We start from the raw sequence: 26,701 nt of genomic DNA, 5'->3' as shown, positions 1-26,701 counted from the left end.
TATTCAGCATTTTCTGCATATAGGTTCATGTCATCTGCCAATAGGGAAAGTTTTACTTCTTCTCTTTCCAACTTGCATGCCTTTTATTTCTTTTTCTTTCCCAATTGCCCAGGCTAGAACTTCCAGTATAATTTTGTATAAATTGTGGTGACAGTAGGCATTCTTGTTTTGGTTATGAGCTTAGAGGAAAAGCTTTCAGTCTTTCCCCAATAAGTATGATTGATAGCTGTGGGTTTTCATTTATGCCTTTGGGGTCTTTCTTTCTTTCTTTCTTTTTCTAAATATATACAGTTTTTAAAATAAATTGTCATTGAAAATACAGTGCCAGAACATTATGCAGTTGAACATGCTAGTGATGTTTATCATGAAGAACCTGTGGTCCTGTTAGACGGGTGCCCCACTACAGCTGGCAGTCCCTGGGATTAACGCCACAGCAGCACTAGTAACTGCTCTTCTGCACAGCTAGTTCAGACAATTCCTGAACAGTTCACCTTCCTAATCCTGACACCACCTCCCAACATGCACAATCAAAGATTAAAAAAAGCACACCCTTATAAAATAAAAGTATCTAAACAAAATCACTCTACAGTAATGCTATGGTTAACCCACTCTAAATATTTAAAATGGAGAAATACATCAACAGCAGGTAATTAAATGCATGAGCCAATGTTAATGTAATACGGAAAAGTGGAGTCATTTGTTGATTAAACCTCCACACAGACCCGCACAATGAGAAGCTAGCAATTCTTATTGCAAGTCCAACTTGGATCCACACCTGGTAAAGGACCAGCTAACTGGAAGACTCTATTCTAGATAGACAAGTATAAGTTAGCAAGGAGAATACATGTACCCAATGGTATAGGCTGATCCTGCAGTTATAGCTTTTCTGTGTTAAACCATAAAATGGAAGATCTTCTTCAACTATAGTATAGGATTTTTGAGTCTTTCTTAATTTTGGATTTCAGGCTGGATTCTTTGACAGTCCCCTTCAGGAAAGTGGGAAGCTGTGATCTGGCACTGATGAAGAAAGCAGGGGATTTTTGTGTTCCCAACACCCCAGAGGAAAAAAGTTCTTATAATTTATAAAACTGTCAAAAAAGATGAAACCAAAAGATGAAAAGTTATGAAACAGAAATCACTGTACAGTTTCCAGGAACACTTAAAATCACTTTATTTCATTTATTTTATTTTATTTTTATTTTGCTTTTACATGGGCAGGCACCGGGAATCGAACCCGGGTCCTCTGGCATGGCAGGCGAGCATTCTTGCCTGCTGAGCCACCGTGGCCTGCCTAAAACCACTTTATTTTAGAAGAAAGAAAATATAAGCACACATTGCTTTCTGGCAAAGGCTTTCTAGGAGACACCAGTGCTCCATTTTAAGAAGGAGCAACCACACTGTGAGGGGAGGTGGTATCTAAAGAATGTGGAGAGCAGCCCAGGGGGTCCTGACAGCCCATCTTCCCCCAAACGTTTAAGCCCAGCCTTCCAGGTTGAGGCTCAACCTTAAGGAGCCAGGCCTTTCTGCCTCTAGGCCAGATCTATATTTCTCCACAGATCAAACTAATAAATATTCAATAGAGCCAATATTCCGTTAATACACCTGTCTCCCACTGCTCAGTTATCAGGCTGTCCCACAAAGGCTGCTGACTGAGGAAAACACAGCAGGATTCATGAAGAGGCACAAAAATGTGTGTAACTTATGTGCCATCCACTCATGGGTGTGTGTTTAAAAAAAAACAAGAGAGGACCGTGAGCACTGGGGGCCATGGTTCGGACTGTTTTGCCAGTGCTTGGGGTGGGGGCCGGGAGGTGGTGCACCGCTGATCCCTGGGGTCCTTTCTGTGCGGGCAGTACCGCCGTGGGCACTGATAGCCATTGCTGTGGTCGCTGGACTCCTGATCCTCACCTGCTGCTTCTGCATCTGCAAGAAGTGTTGCTGCAAGAAGAGGAAGAACAAGAAGGAAAAGGGCAAAGGCATGAAGAATGCCATGAACCTGAAGGACATGAAAGGGGGTCAGGTAGGACAGCCCCGGGGCTGGGGAGGCGGGGGCGGGCGTCTCGTCCCAGGCCCTTCCGGAGGGGGGCGCTGAAGCTGGGGCTTCTGGGTTTCCACAGCCACCCTGGCTCCCCTCCTCAAAGCTTCACGCAAGGTGACACCTCGGGCCCTATTACGACGCCTCCAGAATAAATAACATGTTCTACAGGTTGGCGTGTGGGAAGGGGGACTACTGTGCTACAATGAACTTTTCCTTGAAAAGACAGAGGAAGAGGGCACTGCGGTCCCCAGGCCATGGGGACAGAATGTTGCACAAAGAGATAACCCCCCTTCCCAGGGAAGACATCATTTGAGTATGTTTTCACACCAGATGGGACTAAAAGGCAGTATCCCATTGGAGGGACCTCACTGGGGTGGGGTGGGGAATCGAATGAGGCAGCAGAATGGTCTTGAGGCAGCAAGACAGCACCAACCTGAATCCATCTCTAATCACATAGTAATTTAGTTTATGTAGCTCTGCCTTTGGATTTGGTCAACCTGGAAAAATCCCTTGAGAGACCAAGGCGTCTTTTGAGTTTGCAGAGTGTACATTACCTTTTCCCATGTTAGATTTGGGAGTGACTGGAAGAACTCTCTTGCTCAAGGAATCAATATGGAGGATGGAAGGAAAGGCCTAATCTCAAGAAGGAACTGGTCAGGGATCGAAATGGGTGATTGCATGTGTGTGCGTGTATATGTACTCCAAAGGAATCTGCCGTGTGTTATGTATATGTGTATCAGTGTGTGTGTGGAGCCTTCCAAGCATTACCTGGCCTAGCCTGGTGTCACCGAATGGCTGTGACTCTGCATTTGATCTGAGCTAGAGGACTTTTCTCTTACATCACTTTCTTCCTTCTCTTCCCACCTCTGTGGACTCCTCCTGCTCCTGTCTGCCTGGACTACGCCCCTGGTATGTCTTGCCCAGGGTGGGTGGGGCCTGAGCTGGGAAAGCATTGGTGAGGGGCCAGCAAAGGAAGCAAATCCCCCACCTCAAGAAGCTGTAAAGCATTTTGCATGGTTTCTGGCCTCAGTACTGGAGGAGAGGCGCACATCACACACCAGAGTCACGCCTTTCAAATGCAGGGCTGGGAGTGTGCAGGGGCTCAGGGGAGGTCTTGCAGGAGCAGACTGGGGGTTCTGGTGGGCCAAGGAGAAGCAGAGTCCCCTGGACAGTGCTGTGGCCCCTCCCGCAGTCCCGTGCCCAGCTCAGGGTCAGGCTTCCCATACTCCCTGCATCAAGACAGGCTGGTCTCTTCTCTCTTTACATTTGTTCCTCCCCTCTCCTAGCCCCCATAGGATGATGATGACGCAGAGACAGGCTTGACTGAAGGAGAAGGTGAAGGAGAGGAGGAGAAAGAGCCAGAGAACCTGGGCAAACTACAGTTTTCCTTGGACTATGATTTCCAGGCCAACCAGGTGTGTGGGACTGGGCTGTGGGGCAAGGTGGAGAAGGAGAAAGAGGGCTGGGAGTTGGATGGGTGGGGATGGAAGCAGCTCTCCCAGACACAGTGGGTGTGGCTCCTCTCCATGGAGCAGGGCAAGTTGGAAACTGCAGGATGCTTGTTCCTGGACAACGACCCTACCTTGGTTACCTGCCTGCTCTGAGAAAGGCTCCCTGTCCCAGGCTGACTGCTATTTACCTGCCCACTAACGTTGGGCAAACCAGTTGCTTTTTTTAACTTCAGGTTCTGCACATGTCTTTCCAAATTCTTGAGGATGGGGATGGAGATGGGTCTTTCTCTTCAGCACCAGCCTGCCCCTGCCCCTCACCCTACTTGCTCGCCCACTTCTTGGGGGGATTGATGGGTGCTTGGGGGGATTGAGGCTAGACCTGGTGTCAGTGAGTCCTGAGACTCAGGCCACCTCACTCTCTCTCAACAGCTAACTGTGGGCGTTCTACAGGCTGCCGAGCTGCCTGCCTTAGACATGGGAGGCACCTCAGACCCTTATGTCAAAGTCTTCCTCCTTCCAGACAAGAAGAAGAAATACGAGACCAAAGTCCATCGGAAGACACTGAATCCTGCCTTCAATGAAACTTTCACCTTCAAGGTGATGGGGGTGGAAGGACGATGCCAGCTCCCTCCCAGCTCCCACTTCTCCCCTAGGTTCCACAGACCTTTCCTCACCGCTTAGCCATGGCTGAGGCCCCTGGGACCAGCTCCGTCTGGAACCATGGCAGGCTGGAGCACCCATGTCCACCTACATGTGGGGTCACTGCCCTCGTCTCTTGAGAGGACTGGGATCCCTCCTATCTCATCCTGCCCTTGCTTGCTGCTCCCCCAGAACCCTGGGTCTCCTCTCTACCTCTGTGGACTTACTGGAGGTTCAGGAGCGCTCTGACCGCTCTCTGATCCTGAGTGTGCCTTGCAGGTGCCATACCAGGAGCTGGGGGGCAAAACCCTGGTGATGGCCATCTATGACTTTGACCGCTTCTCCAAACATGACATCATCGGAGAGGTAAAGGTGCCTATGAACACTGTGGACCTCGGCCAGCCCATCGAGGAGTGGAGAGACCTGCAAGGCGGGGAGAAGGAGGAGGTGAGAGCAAAGACCAGGCCAGATGGCAGAAAGATAAATAGGGCTGCTCTCCTGAACTCCCTCCAATTGGCTTGAAAGGAAGAGGTGGGCTTTAGAGTCAGGGCACCTGGGTTCGAAGCCCAGCTCCGTGCTTCCTGGCTGTGTGAATCTGGGTAAATTGCTTAAGCTCTTTGTATCTGGGTTCTCTTCTTCTTCTTTTTTTTTTTTAATTTTTATTAGTAAGATCAATCAACATACAATACAAACATCCTTAACATATAAACATTCCATACTTGGCATGCACTCAGTGGCTCACAATATCATCACATAGTTGTATATTCATCACCATGATCACTTCTCAGAACACCTGCATCACTCCAGAAAAAGAAATAAAAAGAAAAAAGAAAAAACTCATACATACCATAACCCTTACCCTTCCCTCTCATTGACCACTAGTATTTCCCTCTATCCAATTTATTTTAACATTTGTTCCCCTATTATTTATTTATTTTTAATCCATATTTTTTACTCATCTGTCATTACCATAGATAAAGGGAGCATCAGACACAAGGTTTTCACAATCACGCATTTACACTGCGAAAGCTGTATCATTATACAATCATCTTAAAGAAACATGGCTACTGGAACACAGCTCTGCAGTTTTAGGCACTTCCCTCTAGCTTCTCTAATACACCTTAAACTAAAAAGGGGTTACATATATAATGCATAAGAATAACCTCCAAGATAACCTCTTGATTCTATTTGAAACTCTCAGTCACTGACACTTTATTTTGTCTCATTCCTCTCTTCCCCCTTTCAGTTGAGAAGCTTTTCTCAATCTCTTGATGCTGGGTCCTCCCAGCTCGTTCTAGGATTTCTGTCCCACGCTGCCAGGGACATTTACACCCCTGGGAGTCATATCCCATGTAGACAGGGGGAGGGCAGTGAGTTTGCTTGCTGTTTTGGCTGAGAGAGAGAGGCCACATCTGAGCAGCAAAAGAGATTCTCTGGGGGTGATTCAGCCTATCCTTTGTGGGGATAAATTTCATATGAACAAACCCCAAGATTGAGGGTTCAGCCTATTGATTTTGTTGTCCTCACTGTTTGCAAGACTATCAGGCCTTCTCCATATGGGAAATTGAATTTTACCCCTTTTTCACCATTCCTCCAAGGGGACTTTGCAAATACTTTTTTATTCACTGTTCAAATCACTCTGGGATTTATCGGGGCATCACTCTGGATAAACCTACAAAATCTCATGTCCTACTCAAGGTTCCATGTACTTATGGTGTTCAATTAAGCTGTTCATATAACTTATATTAGGAAATGCACTAGTCAAAATATAAATTTTGTACCAAATAAACATTTTTTGCTTTCATCTCACACATAAGTTAAAGTTTTAAAATATGAATGACTACTATTTTCAACACCCTGCAATATTGACATTCTGGGTTCTCTTCTTGATTCTTTTTTTTTTTTTTTTTTAACATGGGCAGGCACCGGGAATCGAACCTGGGTCTTCTGGCATCGCAGGCAAGCATTCCTGCCTGCTGGGCCACTGGGGCCCGCCTGATTCTTTTTTTATAGATGATGATTACGTATCCATGTAAAGCCCCTACAACAGCGTCTGGCATCTAGCAGGTGCTAAAGTAAAGGTGAACACCATTATTATCGTTACTGCAAAGGTTCTGCTGTCATTAGGGCCAGTGATTCACGACTATGGGCCTCAGTTTACCCACAAGGAAGCCCATATTTGTTCTAAAGGATTCTCAGCATGGGGGCTTGTCTCCCCAGCAACTACTACAGCATCCATTCACCAAACACTTATTGAACACCTACTATGTACCAAAAGTTCCATTTCAACCACTGCTCCCTTCCGAACGTCAGCCATTTGTGTGTTGGCCAAGCCCATGCTGTGTGCCCAGCACCGTACTAGGAAGTGAAAGGGGCCCTAGAGGAGAAGCTTGCAGCCTCCTTCCATTCCTGGGGAATGGCTTGCCCTGTGTGTGGCGGGAAGGGCCAGCGCATCCAAATCAGGTCCGGGTGATGTGGTCAGTGCTGGCCTGGGTGGCCCTGACTTTGACAAGCTTTGACTCAGGTGTGTGGCGACAGGAGAGGATTTAGGAACCAGAAGCCCTGGGGTTTTCATCCTGCCCCCAGTGCTAAATTGTGCAACTTTGCGCAAATCACCCCCTTCTCTGACCTCAGTTTCTCATTGCTTAAAATGAATCCTTGTCCTGTCTACCCAAAAGCACTGTAGTGACAAAATAAGAAAAGGGATGTGAAGTGCTTTGAAAACCACACATCTCTCTGCAAATGGAAGGGCTGACAGAGAGCCAGTAGGCGGGAGCAGTCACAGGGGTGGGAGGAGGGCTTCTGCAGTGCCAGGCAACCAGGGCCCTTGGAAATGAGCCTGGGCGCCACACCTGCTCCTCGTCCCCTTTCCGCCATCCTTGGCCCCACTGCCCTGGGGCACAGGCTGGGGGCAGGAGCCTGAAGATGCCCCTCATGGCATCCAGACCCACCCAAGAGTCTCTGGCTGATTCCCGTCCCCGTAGCCGGGTCTCCACTCCGCTCATCTCGGCCTCCCCAGGCTGAGGCTCCACCGTGTCAATCACTCCCTCTTAGGGGCTTTGTTGAACTACAGCAAGAGGCACTGAGGTCAGAAATGGAAAGACCTGATGAGCCATCACAGGCGTGGGGACTGGTGGTTGAGGGAGGTGGGGCAGACCACTGCCTGGCTGGTCTCAGCAAGACAGGCGTCTGCACAGGCTTGAGACAGTCAGGTGGCTGAGACGACCCTGCCCTGCTCTCCTCCCTGAACAGCCGGAGAAGCTGGGAGACATCTGCACCTCCCTGCGCTACGTGCCCACGGCCGGGAAGCTCACTGTCTGCATCCTGGAGGCCAAGAACCTGAAGAAGATGGACGTGGGCGGCCTTTCAGGTGTGTGCAGAGCTTCTGGCTGCCATTGGGTGGCACCAGAGAGCCAGTCCCCACCAGCGCCCTCAGCATTTTGCACACCTCCAGCTAGAAGGAAAACTTCCCCTTTGGGACATGGGTGCCTCTGACCAGCTGGGGGAATGCCACAAGCTGGGTCCTGAGGGCAAAGCTGTGGAGCAGGGAGGTCTGGCTTCCCAGGGCCTTCTATTTTGCAGGTCCCCTGCTCCCACCCTAAACTGCCTTCCTGTGGCCTCTCCTGCCTTACCCCTTGGGTCATGGAGTAAAGTATCAGATATATTTCACCCCCCAGAGAAGTTAGTGACTTAGGAGTTTACCTATCCCAAGAGAAATCTGTAGGAAGCAGACAGGACTTAGCCCAAACGTGCCTCCATCCTGACACCACAATTGGAGACACTTTTCTGGGAGAGACTGTAGGCTCTGCCTGCTCTGCCCTGGAAAGGAGGAGTCACAGGGGAGTGCTCTGAGTTTCAGATTTACTGACACTGAGTGGGTCTGGCCCACAGCTCAGGTTTCTCATGGATGGTGAAGCCAGTTTCCTCTACCATACCTTACCTGAGAACCAGGTCTGTGCATGGGCTCCAACTGGCACATGTCAGTGCTAGTCCCAGCTCTGTCACCAACTCTCTGCATTGCCTTGGGTCAGTCATTTCCCTTCTTTGGGCCTCAGTTTCTCACCTGCAAGGTTAGGAGGGCTGGATTGCATTGGATCTGGAATGGCAGATAGGCGTCATGCTTTCAGCACTCCTCTGTCCCCTGCCTATGACAGGCGTCACCAATCAACCCTCACACTCTTTCTCACCAAGGCCTTACCTAGACTCAGAAATGTTCCCAATGTAATGGTCTCGGCAGCCACAACCAGTCCTTCGGAGTTGATCCTTGAAGGGAAGCCTCTCTGTTGCCTGGGCCGGAGGATGAGTCTGGTGTGTCTGGACTTAACCAGGGTCTGTTCTCAGCAGAGTGGGGGCCCCTGTCTCAGGCACACTCTGGGCAGTGCGTTGGTGCGTTTGGAGGGAGGCTAAGGGCGCCCTCCCGGCTGGCTCTCCTTCTGCAGACCCTTACGTGAAGATCCACCTGATGCAGAACGGCAAGAGGCTCAAGAAGAAGAAGACGACGGTGAAGAAGAAGACCCTGAACCCCTACTTTAACGAGTCCTTCAGCTTTGAGATCCCCTTTGAGCAGATTCAGGTGCTCGGGCCCTTGGGTCTAGGCATGGAGCAGGGCTGGGGAGGCAGCCAGGCGTGTGGGAGGTGGGGGCAGTGGGAAGATGGGGTTACCCAGAGACCACGGAGCAGCCTTGCTGCGGCACTGGTAGGCTCTGGGTCTCATGGTGCTGTAGGGGAGTGGGTGGGGGGAGCTGCTTTCCCAGGGCTCCCTCTTTTCCGAGAAGATGAACATGAAGCTAATTTTTAAAAAATTCTGTAAGTCATTCCTTTAGGACTTTGAGGTACATAGCTGTGCATATGGGTGTGTGAGGGTGTAACTCAGGCATCAGTGAGGTTGGGCGCTGACGTGAGGAGGTGGGGGCAGCTTTCTTCCATCCTACCCCAGCCACCTCCTGCCACGGCCATCCCTGCCCCTTCTGCTCCTTCCCACGTCTCCTCACATTGGCCCTGCTGACCCCTTCCTCTCTCCTCTTTCTCTCTGTCCTTTCTTCTCTGCTCCCTCTTTCTTTCCTACCTTTCATCCCACAAGCAAGTTCTATAAGTGTTTGAGATGAGGTCTGTTTTTCACTGCTTCTGGGCATGGGTGAGATCTGGACATGGTAGGACAAAAGACCCACCTGCCCATCCTGGGCTAGGAGTCAGGTGTGGCCAGGAGCTCACAGAATGTTGGGTTCTGTTGGAGTCTGGGTCTCTCCTTCCTTATGAAGAGCTGCCTCCTCCTTGCCCCCCCTTCCCCAGGAGGGCCACGATAAGGGTGCTAAGGGAAAGTTTAGAGTTCACGGTACCATCTATAGAGAGTCCTTGGAAGGCACAGTGGACAGCTCAGCGATGATGCTAGAACAAGAAAATCTTCACTAGAGAACTTAAGAACTTAAAGTGTACTGCCCCAGGCATCTCAAACTCGGCAGGCTGGGAAGATCCACAGAATGATCTTCTCCACTCCACGCCCCTTCCCAGCCATACCTGCTCTTTCTGAATTCTGCATTCTCAGTGAATGGCACCACCATTGACCCCACTGCCCAAGCCAGAAATCTGGGCATCATCTTAGATACCTTCACACTCTTTTTCCTTTTTCATTTATCCAACATACTTTACTGGACATTTCCTAAGTATCAGGCAATTGCCAGGCACCAGTGTGAAGACAGTTGTCCTCAAGGAACACAGGTGGGAGGGGGACCAGTAAACAAGCAATTAAAAATAGTGAGGTGTCAGCGTCAGTGTGCATAAACACGGACGACTGAGGACAATTCACACGAGGCTTCCCAGAGAAAGCTTGAATCTAAAGGATGAGTCTGAGTTGGCTGGGCTTAGGAGGGAGAAAGGCATTCATCTTCAACAAATCCAACTGGTCACTAAGTCGTCCTGATTCTCTCCCCTAAATACATCTCCAATCTGATCCTTCCTTCTCATCTGCATCTCCACAGCCTTGATGCAGATATTTATTACCCACCCTCTCAGGTCCTCCAGCAGCCCCCACTGGTCTACATGACACCAGTCCCATTCCTCCTCCAGTTTGACCTCCATGCCAAGGTTCTTGTTCTAAAATATCCAGGATACTTTAGAAGTCTTTTACAAGTCTTCGGGAGCTCCCTACTGTTTTCCTGTAGGATAAAATGCAAACTCCTTAGCTGGCCCGAACCCACCCTACGAACCTCACTTCCTTCCTGCCTCTTTGCTTCTCAATGCCTCTATCTCAATGAATGTGTACTCTAGTTTCCCAAATACTAAGTGCACCCTGATATCTCTATACCTCTACCTCGGCTAATCTTCTTTTCTGGACTCCTGTTCCTCTTTTTCTCCACCTGAACAAATCCCCAGCTTTCATGCCCCAGTACAAATATCACCTCCTCTGTGAAACCTTTCCTGATTGACTTGAGCAGAATTATCTCCTTTGAGTTTCCATAGTACCTTGTGCTTCCTTCTCTAGGATAGCTTTTCATCTGTTTGTGTTGTACATTTTTGATTATGTGTCTCTTGACCTCATTAGAGATGAAGTTCGCCTTTTCACTTCTCTTTGCCCTACCTGGTTCCCTCGCACCCTGCCCCACCCCCACTTCCACTTCCTGCCACCTCTCAAGGGCTTACTTAGCACGGTGCTGGAGAATAGCCCAAGCTCGATCAATGCCTGTTGGTAGAAACAGAGATTGCCTCTTAAAGACCTCATGTAAGTTCAGTCTTATCTGCCAGGGGTGGAAGCAAGGAGCCCTGGGAGACCTTTCCTGCCTAATCGTAGGTTGAAGGGAGGGAATAAGGCTGGTCATGGGATCCCACCTCTTCGCCTGTCACCTCCTACCCTTCATTCCTTTCCCTGCAGAAAGTCCAGGTCGTGGTCACCGTGCTGGACTATGACAAGCTGGGCAAGAACGAAGCCATTGGCAAGATTTTCGTGGGCAGCAATGCCACAGGCACGGAGCTGAGGCACTGGTCCGACATGCTGGCCAACCCCCGGAGGCCCATTGCCCAGTGGCACTCGCTCAAGCCCGAGGAGGAGGTGGATGCACTTCTGGGCAAGAACAAGTAGGCAGCAGTGGCCGGGACTGCTCCCTTCACAGACACTGACAAGATCCAGAGCTATCAATACCTCAGTTATGCCACCTTAGAGGTCTTGTGTTGTTATTTTCTTTTTTCCATTTGTTTGTGGTTGTGTCCTTGTTTTCCCTTCCTTTTAGTCTTTTTGAAGACCAACTTCCCTCTGATGACTATGTGAGGAGAGTCCCCTAAGAGGTGATAGAGAAGCCTGGCTCTTTTCATCGTTCCAGGAGCTGCCCTTGCTGCATGCCCCGCCATGCTTCCCCTTCACTCTTTCAAAGCTTCACTTAAAGCTTCGCCCTGAGTGAGGCCCTCTTTGGACAGAAAGTCATGGCACTTCCTGTGTTTTGCGTGTTCTGGACCAACAAAATGGCAACCCATCCTGTTTCCTGGCAATGGGCAATGCAGTGGTCAATGATCCACGCGTATGTGCGTGTAACTTCGAGCAGCTCTCTTCATTCCTGGAATGAGCCATGGACAGTGAAATTGTGTGGGAAGAGAAGGTTCTCCAGGGACCCTGAAATGAAGAAAGGCCACTAAGTGAGAGATCTCTGTCAGCTTGTAGGGAGGGCTCAGAATCCTGGAGAGATGCCAGAAGCTTCCAAACACTTTGTGGTGGCTATTCAGGAGGTAGCAAGATGTAGACACTGGATTTGTCCAGAACTCGGAGCAAACTCCTAGTGCCATAACAGACTTCCTCCTGTCAGTCACAGTTTCCCCAGAAGTGTGGTTTCTGGGACATTCATGTGAACAAACTATTTGCTAGTTAGACTCACTGGTCAGACTCTAACAGGGACTGTCAGTCCCAGCACTTCACTCTTGTTGACAATATCAAACTGTGGAGAAACAGAAGCCCGTCACCCAGAAAGACCAAAATGAAGCTCCTGGAACTCTGCCTTCTTCCAGTAGGATACCAGATGCTTTCTCCCTTTCCAGAATATAAGCAGTGCAGTTCATTTGCATTTATTCCCTTCATGCTTTTACTTTTGTTTCTCTTTTTAACTTAAGTGGAGCAACGCTGTCTGAAGACAGTTATCTGTCCAGAGCCAGAGAACTTTAAAAGGAAGGTTTACATGTTCTTAGTTCCCCTGAGGTCCAGGTAAGAAGGGGGTGGGTGGTAAGGGAGATATGGTGTTCAGAGGGCAGAGATGGTGTTCATTCCCTGGATGAAGCAGATGGAAGTTCTGAGGTCCTGCTACTCCTGATTCTTGTTCTCTGGACCCAGCTCTGCCTTCTGTGCTGGTGGGCTTATGGGTTGCTAGAGTGATCCAGGGAGACTCAAGAATGGGATCCCAGATTACCTGTTCTTAGGGAAGCTTCTATGTATTCTGAGACATGAAGGACACCCATTCCAAATGGGCAGTGGAGGAAACCTGCTAGGGTTTCTGCCCATGTTTGGTTATGTCCCATTCCTCTTTCACCTTTTGTCCCCAGCATTGATAAAAAGCCATATATATGTTTGTCAAGTTTGCACTGAGTCCCCTTCCAAACCTTCAGCCTGAGTGAGAGAGACAGACCCCCATGTGGCCAGGGGCCCTTCCTTTGGCCCCTCCCTTCCATCCTTGTCTCCCTTTCTCTGGCCTCTCTCTTCCATGCATGGAGTCCCTAGACCCTTGTCATTTCTTTACCACAGAAAACTCTGAAGCCTGGACTTCACTTTCCCAGCAAAAATGGCAGCACTCTGTGTCCTGCCCAATCTGGGCCACCTCATCTTCCTGTAGGCCGCTAAGACAGATAAAAGGTCCTGGAGAGGATCAGGCTTCAAGGACCCAACATGAAGAAGGCGCAGAGTATCTTTTTTATTTTACTAAAAGAAAGGAGAGTCTTTTGTTTTTTGGTTGGAATCGGGAGGGAGATACCTCCACCAGAGGGAAACTGGGAAGCAGGCCCAGCCCTGTCTGCCTCTAAGAGAGCCTTCCCATGCTTGTGGTGGCCCTTGGTACAGGGGAAGCTACTTTGATTACTGAGCCTGTGGATGTACTTAATGATGAGAAAGTTGAACTTTGACCAGGATTAGAGGCTTTGGTCCTTGGGACCTGGGTTGTAGGGCAATAGGGTGCCTTCAGAATCTGGGTGGCCCCAAAGTAGGACCTCCCGGCATGGACATCAGAAGTCATTGAACTCTTCTACCACCCCCAGAGCTGTGGGATTTTGGTGCTTTCTCAGGGTCTCTCCCACACTCATTGTCCTCACCCACATCCCATAAACCTCATTCTTGGACCTTCCCTTGCCAATCTCATCCCTTCTACCTTCATTCTTTTTCCCTTTTCCAATTCATTTTCTACCACCTGGGATTCCTCTTTGCTTGGGAACCTTATTCAGCCCTTCCAAAGCCTGAGACTTGTCACTCCCCAACAGGAAAGGAAATAGTAGGCACCTGTGGTGGTCTGGGTGTCTACCTGTCTGGGGACAGGGTCTGAGTTTTATTTCCAGGAATAAAGTTTTATATCCAGCCTCTAGTGAGGCTGTGAATTTTGAGTCTTGGCCTCAGTGTAAAGTGAGGGAAAGATGTGGGTGCGGGGAGTAAGTCCCTTCTAGGGCCTGGCTGATCCTGAGTTAGGCGTTTGGCCTATATAAGCCACCCTAACAGGTAGATGGCTTCTCTCCAGGCCCATGGGCTGGGCAGGGAACATGCTTTATGCTTGTCCATTTCCTATACCTGAGGGTTGATGTAACCCAAGCCACAAAGCATTATTCCAAACCCTCAATGACATGTGTGTTTATCTCTGGGATGTTAGGGGGCTGGGCTGTTGGCACCAAGTAGGACGGATAGAGGTGTCTGACTAGTGAGGGGTTTTGGATACCTCTGGAGCTGAGAGTTTTCACTCCCAGAATCTATTCCAGAGACCAGAGATTAATATAGAGGTGATATGTGTTACAGAGGAGCTGAGACCATAAAAATCCAAGCCCAATCCTTCCCAGAAATTGGGGATGAGGCCTGAAAGCTCTCTTTTCTCCTCTCTCCTTTCCCAGGAGGGAAACCAAACTCTGCCAGAGCTATGGGCAGATGTTTGGACTTTAGAAGAGGAAGCTGAAACTTAGGGGAGGTGGGTAAAGACTGGGTAACCCCAGATAATTATTATCAGGCATTTGGCATGAATGAGCAGTGACTTTCCTGGAGTCTCTCACCCAGAGAATGAGACAGAAGCAATTAGATTAGTCTCAGCTTCTGATCTCTTTTCTTCCCAGGAAACCACACATAGCTTGTGTTTCTGCAGAAGCTGTTTGGGTGATTTTCCTGGCCAGGGCTTGAAAGAGAGGAAAGAGGGGTTGCAGCAGCCCCCACTGTGGATAAAGCCAGCTCTCTTCTAAACCTGCCTCCTTGCATGGGGTGAATTGGGAGTAGCAGCAGGAAAGTTGAGGAGCTTCCCCTTGGGGTTGGGGAGTGAGATGTTCCAAGTTTCTTTAAAGTGGTAGGCTAATTCTCGAGTCCTGGGTCTTACTCAGTATTATAAGGAGAAAGCCTGGGGTGCCTCCTCCTTAAAGATAAGAAGAGATTGAGCCACAAAGTGCCCTCATATTCTGCACCTTGCTCGACCTCTCCCCTTCCACATACCCTCATCCCCACCCCCGCAGGCTGGCTGGGGCCCTCTCCAGGCAGGAGCCCCAAGGCCTGATCTCAGTGGCCCAGAGCCCCTGTGATAGGGTCACCAGATTTAGCAAACAAAAATACAGGATACCCAGTTAAATTATAATTTCAGATAAGCAACGAATGATTTTTAAATATAAGATATCCCAGATAATTTGGGGTTGTATCATACTAAAAAAAATATTGCTTATCTGAACTTCAGATGTGACTGGGTGTCCTGTATTTCACCTGGCAACTTTATCCTAAGATCCTTCTCCCCTCTCCCCCTCGATCCCTGGGGGGCCAGAGATTGATCACCGAGGATTTAACTTGACCTGTTTTTCGAACTGCAATATTGAGAAGGGGACACTGTGACTTGAAGACATATGAATATACATTTTTTTTTTAAGCAACAACAAAAAAAGAATTTTCTGAAGCCATTTGAGCCTCATCTGATCTCCCCTCCATGTGTGCTTAGTAATATATAAAAGATGATAGTTACCTATAAACATATGAACAGAGTCTTGTTTAAATCAAGATGCATGTCTATAATTTTCTGTAAATAGCCGCATGGCAATGCAGAGTCTCCCTACTCCCCAAACCCATTTTACAGAACTTGTTGAGGCTGTTCCTTCAATTTTATGTTGTGTAAAGTCTTTGTCTCCCAGCCCCATGCCTGCCTCCTCCCCATGGGGAATCCCTCAATGGGAACCATCAGACTCCGGGAGTTGGTTGCCTGTCAGAGATGCTGGAGGACCACTGGAGTCCCGAGAGGCCCCTCCCCGCCGTCTGCTACACATCTGTCTGCAAAGCCAACCCTTGGTGCATGGTACACCACGTCTGGCCTGGTGTCCAGTGTCCTGGTAGCTTCTGCGTCCTGTGTATGTGTCTGGGGTGCCCCTTCCTTCCACTGTTTGAATTAACTGAAAAGCCATAAAGGGGTCTCCTGCTGGAGACTGCCCTCTGGCTCCTCTCAGGAGCCCCCAATGTCCCTCTGACTGGCTCCCCACAGAACACTTGTGAAGGGCTCACCTGTTGCACCCCTTTCTCCCCCCTCAGCCTTGTCTCATGAGGATGGATGGTGTCCTGGGCTTCTGGTGGGGTCTCAGGAGGTGTCCCTTGGTGCCTCCACCCTAGCTGGAGTTTGACAGTCCAACTCCATCTTTACCCTATATGTGGAAAGGGCAGTGGTGGGGAGTCCATATTTTGGAAACCGTTGCTGGGGGCAACCAGGATTTTCAGGAGCAGCCCGTCAGTGGCTCAGCCTGTGGTCAGTTCCCATTTATCACCTGGGGATGGCAGAACCAGCCCTGCTTACTTATCAGGGTCTGTGGATGGTAATGGAGGAGGAACTTTTAGGGAAAACCAGGGAAGTAGCCCTGCAAATGCAGTGAGTTTACTCAGTGGTCTTCTACATGCTTACCCTGCTGGCTGACAGCACCCCAAGGATGGGGATACCTACAGGGCTCTACGAGTGGTGGGTGGGCAGGTCTGGCTGTGAGGGACTCTCTGGGAGAAACTTGGGCAGACCAGGTATGCACGTGGGTCCACAGAGCAGCTATGACAGGCCAAGCGGTGGGGAGGGGGACTGGGTGCTGTGAAGGTCCCAGGCCATAGTATTGAGCCAAGAGGGACAAGTAGCTCCCAGTCTGCAGCCTCTGACACCCAGAGGCACCATGCAAGGGTGGACCATGCATCCAAATAGCTCCAGGAGGCCTCAGGCATGAGGAGGAAGAGTGGCATGAGAATGACAGACATGTAGGGTTGCCATTGTTGGGGGTGTTAGATGAGGCCAAAGATGGGAAGGTGGGCTCTGCCCTTTCCAGACCATGATCTGTGAGGCAGAGACAGTACATAGAAGATGTTCCTTGGCCAACTTTGTCCTAAAGATATGCAGAGTGGAACAAGCAGAGGGGATTGCTTTAGAGCCAGCTGGGAGATGCGTGGAGTAGAGGAAAGACACGTCTTGGTTCCCCCCAGCCCTATCTGGGACCTTCCCACAGCAGAGTCAGAAACTGAGGCAAGAGTTCAGAGTCTTGTCTGGTGAGGTGGCTGGAGCAGTGTATGCAGGGAGTTGGGAGTTTCTCCATCCAGCATTCCTTAGCAATCAGGATTTTATGGGGACCAACTCCAAAGAAGCCTGGTCATCCTGCCCTGACTCCTTCCCATCTAAGGACTGAGAATTTGCTGCCCCCTGAAAACCCTGGGGCCTGAAAACTTTGAAACCAGGACTGGGGCAGACCCTAGGTTGCCTCAGGTCACCCCTGAAATGCACTGGCCTCACCAGGATCCCTGCCTCTGACTTCACAGAAAGGACACATGTATAGCCCTTTCTCCCCCTTTCTCCTTTTTGCCTTCTTGTGCTTGACAATGCTCTCCACACATGCCACTCTCCTCCCTGCTAATGTGGACTCTGTTGTTGTCTGATCTCTTGTCAAATTATTTTGTAATGAGCTGTATCTCCTTATTAAAGAAATGAGCTGAAAGAAACCTAGGGGTGGGGGGTGTCTCTAGTTTTTGCTGGGTACCCCTGAGGTCAGTGTGGTGGGTGAGGGTGGGAGATGGCTCTGAGGCTCTGGGCTCCTGCATCTTCTTGCAGGAAGCAGCAAAGGGGTCCAAGGCCCACTATTTTCTCTTCTTGAGGATGAGAAAAGGTCAGATGGGTTCTATGGTGGGTGCTGGGGCCAGTACCCTGCAGCTTTTCTGGAGGGAGGGTGGTGATGCCAGGGAACATCCTGAGGGTGGCCAGCTAGGAGATGGAGGATTTTTGCATTCCCTTCCAGTAGAGCTGGGTTTAGGGATTAACCAAAGTTTGAGACCAATGATGGGGAGGCAGGCTTGGAATTTGAAAAGGTGATTAAAGATTTTTACAAAAATTGCCTCACTGCAAAGGACTTCAAATGTCTTTGACTTCTGAGACAAAGGTTGGGCCCAAGAATAAGGCACCGGATTTTTTAAAGAAAAGTGAAAGTAGAACAGTAGTGTCCCCCAAACCAGGAAAGAGTTAAACTCCTTCCTCAGAACCTGTCTCATTACCTTGAAGACAAGCAAACTGCTGCTATCTTGTCAGTTTAGACCCTGTGGCTTTCAGGCCTGTGACCCCAGAACAGGGTGTGAGATTCTGGAGGGGGTCAGGAGGTTGGTTTCAATTTGGAGCCCTTGTCCTTCCTGGACGCACCACCTGCTGGGCTGTTCTTCCCAGTCAGGTACAAACACACAAGGCGCAGTGAAGGGAAGGCAGAAACAGGACCTGCGGAAGCCAGCCAGGGCCTGGATCCTCTAGTAGTTATCCAATCTTGCTGCTTTAGTCCCTGAGGCAGAGCAGGCTGGAAGGCTTGGGGGAGGTGAGGGATGATCCTGCTCAGACTGAAGGACTGGGAATCGATAACAGGTTCTCCCAGCTGAGACCATGAGCTCTGCACTCTACCATAGGGAAACTTGGATGCTTCCCCTCTGTGGAGGGTGGACTATGTGACTGCTAGGGGATTGTCTCCACAATCCTCACCAAAGCAGTGGGGGAGATACAGAAAGAGAAATGACATCTGCAGCCTTGGAGCCCTTGCATCAGACGTGCTTCTGCCTGTTTTGGGCCCTGGGGAAGGTCTGAACTCTTCAACCATGATGACATGTGTGCATGTTCTGCTGCTGCTTGGGTTGCACACAGCTGGATGATGGGAGAGGGAAAGGAACTGTCCCTCCCAGTGTTCACTCCAAGTCGGTGACCAAGGATTCCATTTGGCAGAAAATGCAGGGCTGGGCAAGCCAGAGGAGAAGCTTGCTGGTTAAAGAAGCAGACCAGAGCGTTGGCTGAGCAAGATCACGCTTGGCCACCCACCTACAACCCTGCCAAAGGGCCTGAGCAGCCTCCTACGAAGCTGAGCCCCTTTGAGTTTGGATTTTAACTGCAATAACCCCCAAGTGGGCTACATTTGTAGTTGGGAGCTACGGAGTGGTTTGGATTTCCTGAATCCAGCAATGACCTAATGAAGACCATTATGTACACAGCAGAGAGCTAAGGGTGAAGAGAGTCCTCCAGAGACTTCTATGAGTCCAGGAAAACCTCCACCTTCCTGGACCTCCGTTTTCCTATGTACAAGAGTATCTTAGTGGTCATCTAGACAGGCTCAACACCGTCGTCACTTAGCTCTGCTGTCTTCAAAGAAATAACCATACTCCTCAATCACTGGAAACCTTGGTTTCCCATGGTTCTTTTGAACCTCCAATCTAGGCTTGGCCTGATCCCACTAGGAAGTGTCTTACTATTCCCAGAGACCCTGCTCTCACAGATGGGGACGTCCCCTCACCCTGGGGAAGAGGGCTGTAATGGACCTCAGTTGTAGCAGGCAGGAGGGTGAGGCCCCTGGTGGTAAAGATGATAACAGGAAATAAAGTGGGAAGAAGCTGCCCTTTAAATGTGGTAGTCCATAAATTCCATTTCCTAACACTGTGGGAAACACAGTCACAAAGTTAAAACACAGTTTTATTTACTCATTTATAAATACTGTTGTGTTTACAGGCTTCATAAAGATGTGAATATTATTATTCCCAAACTTTCAAACACAGAATACTTAATAATACTATATAACAACAACCAGTAAAACAAAATCATTCATCTCAGGGTTGAAAGGCCACTCAAAATTGCATAAAAATACATTCGGTTCACAAAGCCGAGTCTAGCTTCCCCTCTCCAAACAACCCCACCCTACCCCAGGTATATTTACAATAGGCTGAAGGTAATCCACACAACCCGGGCTGAAAAACAAGTCACATTTAGTGCTTTAATTGTGGTGGGGTCAGGAGTGAAGGGTGAATGAATGGAGAAAAGACACAAAATGCTACTCCTAAAATGGGAGGGACATGGAGATGCCATGATGATCTTAGGTTACTTTCACTCCTGTCCGATTGAGGTCAGGGCTGAGGGAAGAATTAAGGAAGCCCATGAAAGGTAAAGCTGGAGTCTGAACTATTTAAGTCAGAACAGGCTGTATCTTCTCGAAGCGACACACAAGGGAGGAAGTGATCCTTTCCCTCCCCAGGAAGATGATGGTCCTACTTGGGGTACCAGCCAGGTGGCAGGCCCAACTTTTCAAGGGATGCTGGCTAGAAAGGTATTTGGGAATGCTGTCTTCCCAGAACTCTCTCCTATGCCTGAAGTTTGCCTCCTGATGTGGGCTTGAGCTCCTTTTGTCCTTTCTTCTCTAACCTCTCCTTATATCTGGTCTCTTTTCACCAGAGAACAAGTAGAAATCTGTTTCAAGTAAGGGCAGAGATATTTAGATGCGAATCTAACTAGTTCTGGCCTAGCATAAGAACATGTCCTCCTGGCGCCAGCATGACCCTTGCTCAGGATCTGTGCTCTGATCTCCAGCCCTGGCTTGGTGAATACATGGCTTTCCTAAGAGGCTCCCTGCAGTCAGTATGCCTTTCTGAATTCAAGGGGCTGACATACTGATCAGGTTTTTTTCTGAGTAGACACACTTATGTTTCAAGCTGGGAAAAGTCAAACCTCTCAGGAGTAAACTAAACAATGGCTACCCATGGCTTCCTTGGCCAAGGTATGGACGAGTCATACAGGGGGCCCTCCTTGGCCTAGAAAGGGTGGGAAGACACAGCCACAAACATCAAGTCCTGCAGAATGCCTCTGCTTCCTTAACTGCCGCCTTTTTGCAGGAACATGGAGCAATTCTGACCCAAAGGCCTACAAGTCAAACCTAGTCTCTGAGAAACCATTAGCAAAGCCAGGGAACTTTGAAACTGGAAGAGGGGGTGGTGGTGGCTGGTGTACGGAACTCCTCCAGGAATCTGGGCTGACTCATGGAAAATTACTTCTCCAAAGTACCATCAGCTCCAAGTAAGAAAAACAAAGAATAAAGAATGAGGGGGGAGTTGAGAGGGAGAGGATGGGTAAAGAGTACATTTATTTTGGAAGGGCATAAGAGCATTCTGATATTACCTTAAGGGGCCACCCAAGAAAATGTTTACCGGAAGCCTTAGGGAAAAATTTGGAGGAGAAATAACAAAATATCAGTTTTGGCAGATTCAGAGTCCAAAATGATAAGTAGATGAACTGGGAAATGGCTCAGAGAGAAGTCCCATGGGAGAATGGAATGGAAAGGAAAAAGCAAAAGATATGAATTAATAGAATAATACACTTAGATAAAACTGGTTCTGAGGTCTTATCTCTAATTAAGTATATGCCAGACTTCTATACAGAGTTGATAGCTCTGGGCTAGCAAGTGTGCATGTTTATGTCACATAGGCTAGAAGCAAGAGTAATTCTCAAATTGTTAAACTGTCTTAGGTAAGGTCAGAACATTCATCAATGGTGTTGTTTTTAAACACACCCACTTCTTATTTACAGTTGTCCCCAAGGAGGGGCTTCAGGACACTGGGTTGCAAGCCACGCCTAGGTTCAATTTTGATCCTCAACCACAACTCTCAAAGGAAAAGTGAACACATCTTCTACCATGCAGCTGCTGGCTGACCAGTCAAGCTTCTCTATTCAGTTTTCTCAGCCCTCAGAGACCACTTCATTCCCTAGTAGCCGTGACAATGACAGTCTCTGGACTGCAACGAAATCCTTTTTCCAATCTAAATAAAACACAAGTGATCCATAGCTGTTCGTCATAGAGGCTGGTGCTCCTGAGCAGTGCCAGTATCATTAGGGAAACTGATTAACATCTCAGCTCAGCTGGTGGCAGGAAGAATGAGGTTATCAATGAGACATACATTTCCATGTGCTGAAGCGCTGCTTCTGTCTAATTCTCTCCTCCCAGTATTCACAACCTCTGTCTTGCTCTACATCCAAAGCAACTGACCTTCCACCTTTTTCCCACCAAAGAGGCAGCTCACCTCCAATTCTCGGTCTTCGCCCTTTCATTCCACTCACAGCAGCTCTGCAGGAGTCTTGTGTGATTTTCTATGTGATTTGGCTGTGTGGGCTCTGGGTTTGTAAGTTCTTATCTGTTGGAACTGTTCTCTGCAAATCTGCTTTAAAGGAAAGACCACCTTGAACAGCATTGGAATCTCCTACTTCTCCAAGTCCAGAATCCAGAAAAGCAGCTCAAAGGAACTAAACATTGAGGCTTTCATTGAGGAGAATTCTCTTACTGCTGTAAGGTAGAGTTCAAGACTCTGAACCAGCTGGTGCTAAGCAGAAATGCTTTTAGTCTATCATTTGGGTGTTAAGAGCCATGTAGACCACATTCAAGAAGGCTGAAGAAAGGTAGTTGAGGAAACTTATGAAGCAGCAGCTCCATTTCCTATTAAAACAATTTGTCCAAAGGCTGTCTGAAACAAATTGCTTTTTGTTCATTTCCTCACGAGCTCCAATTTCTACCTCTGCAGGTTTTTATATCCTTACCATCCCATTAGGGAAAGCAATTCCAACACTATTCAATTACCCTCAATATTAAATTCTCTTTCCAACAATGATGAGAAGTCAATCTTGACATGCTGTTAAACAGTTTGAATCCAGAAGAAAGCAAGAACTTCTGCTCTTGAATTTGGGAAGTTAGAAACAGTGGAAATTCTGAGTTTGAAATGTTCTGACCTTCTTAGGAATGAATAAATCACGAGATTCTAAGCCTAAAAGAGATCTTAAGGATTATCCAATCCAATCTCATTTTACAGAGAAGAGAGGTGACTTTCTCAAGGTCACATAGCTAATAAGGAGAAGAGTTGACCCTGAAATCCAGATGCTCTGACTCCTGGAGTCTTATATTTTCATGCTGTCTTATTCTGTCTTCAAGGCTGCTTTGCTTATTGAGTCAGAAGAATTCACATCCTTTGAGGAGGTGGGAATCTTCCTTAAAAATCAGCATGGTGACCACATCTGACGTGTCCAGAGCTAGACACTTTCAGCACAAAGGTTTCAATGAAACCCATGATGATGCCTCAGAGGGAAGGACACGAGGCCTCGTTACGTCTTGTTAAGCTCTAGTGAAACCAGTGGCTCATCTGGTGGGGTGGAACTAGGAATTCTCCCTTCTTATGAATCCCTTAGGCTTTTCCTGTGGAGGGTAAAGCAGACTGGAAGCTGAAAAATTGGTGACACTTTAAATACTTCTCTTCCTATGCCCACTTCCTAAGGACTGTCAACTCTGCCAGGACCACATCCTACAGCAGTGGCCTGCACTGAATCACTGGACTTTCTCTGAGAGGAGGCAGTGCCTGTCTATGGCTTGGAGTGGCTGTATCAGGGCCAGAAATCCAGAGACCTAACAAAAATGCATGGCTTTGTGAGTTTCTTCTTCCTCCCTCATGTCTTGCTAAAAGTCTCTGGTGGAGAAACAGTCAGTACTTCATGCATACTTCTGTTAGTCTCCTTGCTTCCCGGAACTGTATAATAAGCACACCTTTGGCTTGGGGCAGAGGGAGCGTGTGATGTGATAAAAAACAGAGACCTGAAACCTCATCAGTGGCCTCAGATGGCAATAAATGGATCTAATTCTTCTTAAAAAGGGGGTGAGAACTGCAATAGAAACCAGGGAAAGTCCCTAAGAGGAGCAAACACATCCTGCGGTTAGATAAAAAAAGACAGGAAGGTTCCAGGAAACATCAAATGAGACTGCCCAGTAAAGAATTCAGTGCACTAAGTCCCAGGCATGTCTGTTCTTTTGATTCTTAAAGGCAACGCCCCAAGATTTGCATAGCCTTATTACACTAGAGTCCTGGATGGGGCTAGGGGTCATGATGTTCTGGCGTTATCTGGAAAAGGATAAGCAGCCCCTGGAAGACAAACAACCAGGAGAAGGAGCAAAACTTCAGCCAGAGAATTTCTGGAATGGCCAAATCATTACTTCCACTGATGTAGCCTGGTTTTGAAAAATATCAAAGTAATGAGAACAGAAGGTATAGAGGTTTATCTAGGACCTTCCCTTTACCATTCCGATACTTCATTAAAGACTCTAAAATGATAAACCCGAGCCCCAAGTATTGTCTAGGCCTGCAGCTATTCATTCAGCACCTGGGGTACCAATGAATATCCGAAACTGCAGGTGAGGACTGGAGGCTTGTGGCCAGTGAAGAGACTGAGAATAACACGAGAGAAGGCAGACCTGCTGATGCCAGCATGTCCAGAGAGAACGGCTGACTAGTGGAAGACTTAAAACCACTAACTTCTTGGGAATTTCAGTCAAAACAGACTTTTGAAGAAATGGTATTTTATTCTCTGGAGACAGACCAGAATTCAGTTAATCTGTCTAATAAAATTAATTGCATAAGGGAGAATGTCAGAAATTCCCTAGGATGGTTTACAGTTTCATAAGTTCTTGGCCATAGAATCCAGTATTCCTGAGACTGAAAAGCTTGTTTCGCGGTCCACAAGGCAAACTTTCTGGCAAAAAAATGCAGCTTTAACGTTAAAGGGCTGTGTGCAGTAGCAGGGACACCAAGCTAAGAATTTTGAGAACTTGCCTCCAACCCTTTTGAAAGGCACAAACAGATCTGGGTGAACTCTCTGTAACCCCTTTACCTGGTCTATCCAATGGAAGAGGATCAAAACATTTTCTTAATATTCTGGTTTTCTTTTCCCGAGAAAGGGGCAGCAGTCCCCTCCCCAATATCCAAGAAGTGCCAAGAAAATCAATTAGTCAACACCTTTTGTTGATACTCCTCCCTAGAATGAAGGAAATGCCTGTGGTGGAAGATAAGAAACTTCTTACTCTGATTCAGCGTTCCCTGAGAACCCGAGCTTACAGTGCTCCCATGATAATACAAAATTCCTATATGGGAGTAGTTTGTCTGGGAAAATGGTAGGAAATGGAAGAAAGACTTTTGAAGACTCTTTAAAACTGGGGTTTTGCCAGAAGAGAAATATCTCCTACTTTGGGATTGAGATCTTGAATTGCAACTTCTAATTTAAAGTATACTTATGTTTCAGAGGGCCACGGAGAACTACACTGCCATTGTAACCTGGAAAAAAAAAAAGTCAAAATGGACAGAGGTAGCAGTATATGTTAAGAGAATGGACAGTACTGAATATAACTGGCCACCCTAAAATGATGAGGATTTAAGTGACATGCACACTCAAAATGAACCAACCAAGGGACAGAACTACTACAAAAAGCAAAAACATTAAGTATTAATATTGGGTTGTCAAGAACTAATAGTTTAATTTTGCACTGGACTTATGGAGTATTCTGTCCAGGTCCAGGCATGCCAGGCATGCCATTTGAGGAGGGACTGAAAAGGAATAGGGACGCATCAGCTGAAAGTAAGATCACTAGCCACACACACCAGAAGGGCTGTCATATTAGAGTGACAAAGGTTAGATAGATGTGGACTGCTGGGAGAATCCACAGGCAGACTTCAGCACAGATTAGGAAACTTCTGGTTATCACAGTTTCCAAACAATCAATTAACAAATGAACAGCCATCACAGCCTATCTGACTATGAGTCAAAGCTGTGGTAGCAGTCGTCCCTGTGACCCAACAATGGAAAACTGAACCAAATGACCTCTGGACCTTGCCACTCAAGGATTCCATGACTTTCACTGATGGAGCTGAAGGTATTTCATCCCTTTAAACCTCTTAAAACAAGTCATTTCTCCTGCTGGCCCCTATGAAAGCAAATGTTTCTCTCCTAAATCTAACCACCAGAAATAACCAAATTCACCATCATTCTTGCAGTTCAATGGGCTGCCACCTTCTATCTTCTTTGTCACAATGATGCAAGTATCCTTAGATACTCTACTTATACCATATATGTCTTTCCAATCTGCTTCCGTTCCCTGGTCCATCTCCCAAAAATCTACCCTCCCCAGCTCTCATGCCTCCTTACAATGACTTCATTCCTCGCTAGGAGTAGGCGCCATTGTGAAGAGAGGAAAACAAGATCAAAGGGAGGTGAGGCCGAATGGGGTATTCACAGCCTAGATTTTCCAGCAAAGAAAATCACTTTGTAGGAGAAAACAAGTGGGAGATGAGAACAAAGGGCTGCTGCTTATGCCATGGTCTAGCTTTTCAGGGAGAGCTAGGGGTGCTGCCACCAAGGCAATTCCCCGGCGTGCCCAGGAGCAACGATTTTCCATAATGGTCAAAGACAACAGAGGTCAGGTACTCTGTTCTAGCTTGTACACCATGGGGTGAGGTTAGGGGAGAGAGAAGGGGAAATAAATGGATAGAAAAGAAAGGAATAAGTGAAGCCAGGGTCATTTGAGTCTTGGGGAAATGGCTAGATGTGTAAGAGGAATAGGGGTTGATGTAACTGGCTTGTTGACAGAAAAAAAAAAATAACACCAGCAGGGAAGTTCCACAAAAGTCAGTCCCTGAGAGGTGAAGAAAAACAGAGCGCCTCCAAGCAGAGCCGCAGTCACCTTTGAATGTAACAGAAACACAGCTCTAGACACTGTCTGGTGAGCATTTCAACATCCTGCTGCTTCTCTTGGCACCCCAGAAAGGATCCTGGAATGGCCAACACAAGCCTCAGCTGTATCAGAGGACATTGGGTCAGTGTAAAAGATGTGGGGAGCTGGTATGGGTAAGGGCCTTACATGTTTGAACCAAATTCAATGTGGACAAAGTAGATGAGCAGCAGGAAACTGGGGTCCACAGTGGAGCCTGGTGTATTCCCCAAGGCCCTCTCTAGATGGTTTAAATGATCATGATCATGCTTCAGTTATAACTGTTATAAAACTTAGGGGGTGGCAGTATGGAAGGAGCAGGGTGTTTAGAGTGCAGAGAAAATGTACAGTGCAACGGAGGTGACTGTAGAAAGTTCAGAGAGAAGTGTCCTTCCAGCAAAATATTCACTTCTTTTGTTTGGAAGGCAATGACTGCAAAAGAGGGGTAGAGGCAGCAAATGCTGTCTCTTCCTTCTTAAACCTGGAGCCTAGTCTATTTGGACAGTTTGCTGATGACTCTGATAAGGGCACCATTTTCATCTTTCAGCCTCTGGTTGTCGGATTTCAGTTCTGTTAACAC

General features: G+C 47.9%; 2 protein-coding genes across 5 annotated transcripts in view; one reads left to right on the top strand and one right to left on the bottom strand.

Annotated features, from left to right (window-relative positions):
• The window catches only part of SYT2 (synaptotagmin 2), a 136,414-nt gene extending 117,616 nt beyond the window's left edge, over positions 1 to 18,798 (top strand). For both annotated transcript variants that reach the window (XM_077157406.1, XM_077157407.1), the window contains 7 exons: positions 1,854 to 2,020; positions 3,334 to 3,453; positions 3,919 to 4,086; positions 4,408 to 4,575; positions 7,381 to 7,498; positions 8,568 to 8,701; positions 10,994 to 18,798. In XM_077157406.1, coding sequence (XP_077013521.1) covers positions 1,854 to 2,020; positions 3,334 to 3,453; positions 3,919 to 4,086; positions 4,408 to 4,575; positions 7,381 to 7,498; positions 8,568 to 8,701; positions 10,994 to 11,200 — 1,082 coding nt within the window. In that variant the 3' untranslated portion in view covers positions 11,201 to 18,798. The remainder of the gene's footprint in view (positions 1 to 1,853; positions 2,021 to 3,333; positions 3,454 to 3,918; positions 4,087 to 4,407; positions 4,576 to 7,380; positions 7,499 to 8,567; positions 8,702 to 10,993) is intronic.
• Positions 18,799 to 19,238: 440 nt separating this feature from the next.
• Positions 19,239 to 26,701, bottom strand: part of PPP1R12B (protein phosphatase 1 regulatory subunit 12B) — a 323,111-nt gene continuing 315,648 nt past the window's right edge. For all 3 annotated transcript variants that reach the window (XM_077157410.1, XM_077157411.1, XM_077157412.1), the window contains one exon: positions 19,239 to 26,701. In XM_077157410.1, the coding sequence (XP_077013525.1) occupies positions 26,615 to 26,701 (87 nt within the window). In that variant the 3' untranslated portion in view covers positions 19,239 to 26,614.

Source organism: Tamandua tetradactyla, chromosome 4 (genome assembly GCF_023851605.1).
Source record: "Tamandua tetradactyla isolate mTamTet1 chromosome 4, mTamTet1.pri, whole genome shotgun sequence".
NCBI lineage: Eukaryota > Metazoa > Chordata > Mammalia > Pilosa > Myrmecophagidae > Tamandua > Tamandua tetradactyla.
Note: the sequence above shows the minus strand (reverse complement) of the source record. Positions and strands in the feature narration are given on the sequence as shown.